Source organism: Scylla paramamosain, chromosome 24, assembly GCF_035594125.1.
Source record: "Scylla paramamosain isolate STU-SP2022 chromosome 24, ASM3559412v1, whole genome shotgun sequence".
NCBI classification, from domain to species: Eukaryota; Metazoa; Arthropoda; class Malacostraca; order Decapoda; family Portunidae; genus Scylla; species Scylla paramamosain.
In genome coordinates, this window is record NC_087174.1 from 15,104,154 (window position 1) to 15,110,827 (window position 6,674).

Genomic DNA, 6,674 nt, shown 5'->3' on the forward strand with positions numbered 1-6,674 from the left:
TACTAGATGCTAATATTGTGAAGTATTAGGATTATTACCTATGTAGTAGAGAAGACGATGAATACTGCCACAATATTCCCTGGGAGTTGAAAAGAGCCACTGAAAGGGATGGAGTGGTGTGACTGGGAGCCGTCTCCTTAGTATGAGAAAAGACGTTATGCGGATCCCATGTCTCCGTTATTCTTTACGGGATGTGAGCGTGGTATGTAGATAGATATTAAGATTAGTATGCATTATTGGCAGTAAAGGAAGGATTGACGGTATCAGATCTCGAGCATTATCATAAACGTTGTGTGTACGAGTGCACTTAGGTATGTTTTTTTCTGTATTTGTACTAAGTTATTAATAGCAGCAGAATGGTTTTATTTGCTGTGACGGCTTTGGCGGCGGTGGCGACGACGGCGATGGTAGTAGTAGTAGTAGTAGTAGTAGTAGTAGTAGTAGTAGTAGTAGTAGCAGTAGTAGCAGTAGTAGTACTAGTAGTAGTGTAGTAGTAGTACTACTAGTAGTAGTAGTAGTAGTAGTAGTACTGCTAGTAGTAGTAGTAAAGACGGCAGCAGTACCCGCATCAATGGTAGTAAGAGATATGGTGGAGGTAGTAATGTTTTTGGTATCATTGTTATCAATAATAATAATAATAATAATAATAATAACAATAATAATAATATTATCGTTATTATTATTATTATTATTATTATTATTATTATTATTATTAATATTATTATTATTAGTAGTAGTAGTAGTAGTAATAGAATTAGAAGTAGTATTAGCATTAGTAGAAGTATTATTATTATTATTATTATTATTATTATTAGTAGTAGTAGTAGTAGTAGTAGTAGTTGTTGTTGTTGTTGTTGTTGTTGTTGCTATAGTGGTGGTATTACAGACAGAAGCACCGCCATAAAACAACACCATCAGTGTCAGCACTACTGTAGGTACATCTACAGTGACGGGACAGTCGAGGCTCAGAATCCCTTCGGGCCTTGGTGATGTCTTGGCCTGGTCGGCAAGGTGACAGACTCCCGTTTCTGTGTTATTACAGAGACTTTAGTCACGGCGAAAGCCTTTTGCGGGCATCTTATTCCGCTTCTAGAGCAATTTCTTACTTTCATTCTTTTTTATTTAAAGCTTTTGGCTTACAGTGCTGGTAAGCAATTCTTCTGATTTTAAAAGACTTAGATGTTCGGTGCCTTGTGTGTGTGGAGGCTTAGTTAAGCCGTCGCACACTCGTTATGGAGCACGTAGAAATTTTTTTCTTGAGTAACAGGTTTGCAGTGGTCATGCTCATCTATGGCGGCACAGACAGGACTTTTAAATTGACAACTGTTGACAACTGTTGCAGAGCTCCTCGATGAAGTCGGCGTCTGAGAGGTTTGATAAGAACCATGTGAGTATTCTACGGTCACGTGCTGATAGCTTGAAAAATGGACAGCTTCCGGCAAAACTCTAACTCAGGTCACCGAGATCACAACGGCTGAGGGCTGGTCATGCTACCACCGATGCTCCAAGGTAGAATATCATGCATTAAATTAAACAAATGGTTTGATTTTGAATAAAAACCAAGTTTCTGAATCTGTGAATACGTTTGGCTTAACGTGTGTGTGTCTGTCTGTGTGTGTGCAGTGACGATGCTGTCTCCAGATCCTCCACTGTTCCCCGGTCACTGCCCCTTCCCCGCCTGGCCCCTGAGTACTCTCTGGCGGAGCAGTGCAGGGTTCTGTCAGCCTCATATTCAACCTTTGTAGACTGCGCTTGTTACTGTTACTATGGCTGTTGTAGTTATGTATATTTGTATCTCCTTATGATAATTATTTCTTTCTATAGTCATTTACTAAATTATCAAATCCGGGGCAACAATAGTGGTATCAGTAATGGAAGTTGTTGTAACTATTATTATAATTATCATTACTATTATTATTATCATTATTATTATTAATATTATCATTATTGTCACTGATATCGTTATTATTGTTATTGTTACTGTTATCATTATTATTATTATTATTATTATTATTATTCTCACCACCATCATCATTATCATTATTTTTGGTATTATAATTCTAATCTTTATTGTTATTATTATTAATCCACTATCATTCTTGTTACTGTTACTGTCACATTACCGGCGTGCTGCCTCCATGCTCCAGGGTGTGGGTTGATGAGTGACAGGCGCTGTATCAAAAACAACTTTAATGATATACACAACAATGTACAAAAGTATATACAAAGAGGGCGGAATGTGATGGGGGGCGGAAGGCCCGGTCCACAGCGCCATCTTCCAGATGACGCCGAAGGACGGCCTCACCGGGACAAGGACGACGACGCGAAGGTGTGTGGCAGCGTCCCCGGGAGCGGCCGCGGCACGAAGGGTTGCCCCAGCAGGCGAGTGAAGGGCTCCGGATTAAGCGTAGGCAAGGGCAGGGCAGGCAGGGGATTTGGGCGGCACGTAGGCGGCGGCGGCGGTGACTTGTCCTTCCCCATTATGGCGTCGATGGTAAAGGCAGGGCGGGTAGATGGGCGGGTGAGCGGCGGCGAGGGCGGTGACCCCATCATCGGTTTGACGGGCGTAGGCGTGAAGACGGTGGCGGAAGATGGTGCGGGCCCGCCACCGGCAAGGGACGTGGGTGGTAACACGCCTCGTATACTTCTTAAAAATTCCGAGTGAGGAGCAAAGACTGGGTGGTGGAGATGTGCGTGTGGGTGGTGCAGGCTGGCGGCGTGAAGATAGGGATGGTGGGCGTAAGGTGTGGGACGGTGCACGAGGGTCGGGTGCGGCCCCACCAGCGCCGCCGCCTGCTGCTGCTGCTGTTGCAGGTGATAGGGGTCTACCATACCTGTGGCCAGCAAGGAGAATACGTGAGGGTCGTTCAGAAAGTCGGGATGCTGCCGCTTGTACCGCTTGCGGCGGCGGAGGAAGGATCCGTTGTCGAACATGTCGATGGCCCCGGGGTCCAGGGTCCAGTAGTTGCCCTTGCCGGGGTTGCCGGGCTCGCGCGGCACCTTCACGAAGCAGTCGTTGAGCGACAGGTTGTGACGGATGGAGTTTTGCCAGGCGGGGAACTTGGCCTTGTAATAAGGGAACCTGTTGATGATGAACTCACAGATCTCGCTCAGCGTGACGCGCTTCTTGGGCGCCTGCAGGATGGACATCGTGATGAGCGCGATGTACGAGTACGGAGGCTTCACTAACCCGCCGTCCTTTTTGGATTTATCGTCGGCGTCACTTGGACTTCCTGTGGCGTCCTGGCGGGCCTGAGAGTCCTCCTCCTCCTCGCCGGGATCAATCTCATCCTCGCTGCAAGGCGCAGTAGGGGCAGCGTCTTCCACCAGCCCCGGAGATAAACATTCAGCCTCCGTCATGTCCGCTTCACACACGGGCATGGTTTAGGCTCCGCACACACCACACTACGCCAACACCTCCCCGGACAACCTCAGGCAACCAACTGTCCCGAGTGACACAAATCTGTGAGTCGTGGGCGGGCCGGGACCCAGAGTGCTCTCTCCCCAGGAGCTGCCTGATAAATAATGATGACAAATGTTAGGACGAGACCATTTTTACAAGGCCCGTTACCACCCTACCTCCCGAGCGCCACCCCATGTACGAATCAGGAGGCGGAACGACATGCGAGAGCCAACCCAGTGACCGCAGCCACCAATCACAGCGACGGCTGCAAACCTTCGACACGCCCACGTCTACCTGACCAGTCAGTTAGGCGCTTTGTCTCCGCTGCCCGCCTCCAAGTGTGTTTGTGGGCGGGGCTGCGGATGGAGTGGCGGAGATGATTAGATTTGGCCCCATCTGTTGTTTGCAGACAGAGCGCCTCCATTTATCCATGAATTATTTGGTGGCGAAATGGAGCGAATCACTTTGAGGGGATGAATAAAACCATTATCCGTCCCCCTTCCTCCTCCCTGCCTTCCCCTCCCCCGCCCCGCCAGCCACAAAGCCGCATCCCCTCAGCCATTTTAACACAAAGGCTCAACCCACACCAAGCGAAGCCGCTGCCGCCGCCGCCGCCGCACAATGAACGCCACAAATGAACAAGATAAGTGAACAGCTATAATGAACACGGACGAGGAGGAGCGCGTCGTCCTCAGCGCCTTCCACGGTGACGACGAGGCGACGACGATATTGGTGCGAGTGTTTGTGGTGCAAGGCTTCTGTCGTCTGTCTGTGTTTGTCAGTGTGAACGGCTTTGTCTATGTATGTATCCAGCTGTGTTGATCTTTGTGTGTGTGTGTGTGTGTGTGTGTGTGTGTGTGTGTGTGTGTGTGTGTGTGTGGAGATGCCACTGCTAGTTTGCTGTCTTGCTTTATCTGTCTGTCTCTCTGCTTGTCTCTGTTGTATGTTTGTCTGCTTGCTTGTCTGTCTATCGGTCTGTCTGTCTGCTTGTCTGGGAACGTCAGTCTGTTCATCTATAGGTCATGTGATTATATGACTTTGCATGTATGTATATATGTATGCGCATGTATGTATGTATAAATGTTTGTATGCTTGTTTTTTGTATATACGTATCATATGTATGTATGTATGTATGTATGTATGTATGTATGTACTTATGTATGTATGCATGCTTTTATGTATGAACAAATGCATATATGTATGTATGTATGTATGTATGTATGTATGTATGTATGTATGTGCAGTATGTATGCATGTTTGCGTGTACTGTGCCTATGAATGTATACTTGTATAGTTGTCTAATCATAAATGTGCCTGTTTGTATTTGGATATCTATACAAGTTCAGTTATGATTATGTATGAATAAGTACATGCATATAAGAAATTGTACTGCTAGGCATTTATGAAAATATGAAAATATATATATATATATATATATATATATATATATATATATATATATATATATATATATATATATATATATATATATATATATATATATATTTACATAGACATAATACGCATAGTAATATACATATACTTGCATCTTGACGTATCAAACACTGTTTACGTTTTTCTCTTCATGTGTGTGTGTGTGTGTGTGTGTGTGAGTGTGTGTGAGAGAGAGAGAGAGAGAGCGGGTCGATAAATTGCTAACTACCTGCGTATAATGCCAGTCCTTTTGTTCACACACACACACACACACACACACACACACACACACACACACACACACACACACACTACATCCTTTCATTTTTAAAGCCATCATAATATATTGATTAATTAATTTACCTATTTAGAAATTAATTAGTTAATTAACTCATGTATTTATTTCTCTTTTCATTCCCCGTTGTACAGAGAGAGAGAGAGAGAGAGAGAGAGAGAGAGAGAGAGAGAGAGAGAGAGAGAGAGAGAGAGAGAGAGAGAGAGAGAGAGAGAGAGACGGTATAGGCCATGATTTGTTGTATTAAAAAATACTATCTCTCACAGCCCGGGGGGGAGGGGAGGCAGGCCACCCCACACCTGGTACACAGCTATTTATGTGAGGTATTTGTAACGAGTGTATTCCGGCGGCAGTGTTTTAACCACGACCAGTGAGGGGATAGGGTGAGGTGTGTGTGTGTGTGTGTGTGTGTGTGTGTGTGTGTGTGTGTGTGTGTGTGTGTGTGTGTGTGTGTGTGTGTGTGTGTGTGTGTGTGTGTTGTAGTTGGGAAAATATAACCAGGGACGGAGGGAGTAAAATACTGAGAGAGAGAGAGAGAGAGAGAGAGAGAGAGAGAGAGAGAGAGAGAGAGAGAGAGAGAGAGAGAGAGAGAGAGAGAGAGAGAGAGAGAGAGAGAGAGAGAGAGAGAGAGAGAGAGAGAGAGAGAGAGAGAGAGAGAGAGAGAGAGAGAGAGAGAGAGAGAGAGAGAGAGAGAGAGAGAGAGAGAGAGATTATCCATAGATATATTAATTATTCTTTTCCTGACGTTTACTCTCTCTCTCTCTCTCTCTCTCTCTCTCTCTCTCTCTCTCTCTCTCTCTCTCTCTCTCAGCGGCAGTAACCAGAGAGCCGCCGCCACAGGCCGGACACATTCGCGTCAACAAACACGCCCCGACACGTGTACGAGTGTTGACGGCAAAAAAGACGTTCATGTGTAAACCAAATAATATACACGTGTGATCACAGGTCGGCGCGCCCTCCGAGTGTACACACACACACACACACACACACACACACACACACACACACTGTCACTATATTAGCAGATGGTATGAACGGGCACAAATTCATCCCAGTCAAAAAATGTTCCATGAATAAAACGTTACTTTTTCTATTTTTCTGTTCAAAACGTACAGGAAAAACAAGCAATAGGAAATGAAAATATGTTACGAATAAAAGAACAAAGGATTATGGACATAATGACTGAGGGAAAAAATCTCCTGTCTTTTAACAGTAGTAACTACAAGTAATCGTGCACGGACAGAAAAAAAAAAGTATGTATATGTATGCATGATTTGACAAATCCGATGACATTTTTTTTTTTGTCGGAAAAAAATTGTACTTGATCTCAAGAACTTTTAGCATGAAATATCTTCCGTACTTGAAGGCCTATAAGATAAACAACATTTCAAACTCCGTTCCTGTTGTAAATTACATATTTGCAAAGTCACCCATCTTTCTAAAATTTATCTTCTCTTCCTCTCCTTCTCTCCTTGCATTGGTGTCTTTCTCGTCCCCCCTTCCTTTTGAACTGTCCCTCTCTCCTACCCCCTTCCTTGTAAG

General features: G+C 44.7%; 1 protein-coding gene across 1 annotated transcript; it reads right to left on the bottom strand.

The window, feature by feature from the left end:
- Nucleotides 1–2,175: 2,175 nt before the first annotated feature.
- LOC135112948 (forkhead box protein D1-like) lies at nt 2,176–4,279 on the bottom strand. Its single transcript, XM_064027902.1, has one exon. It carries the CDS (start codon nt 3,379–3,381, stop codon nt 2,302–2,304), a length of 1,080 nt encoding a protein of 359 aa, XP_063883972.1. The 5' UTR covers nt 3,382–4,279; the 3' UTR covers nt 2,176–2,301.
- Between the last annotated feature and the right edge of the window lie 2,395 nt (nt 4,280–6,674).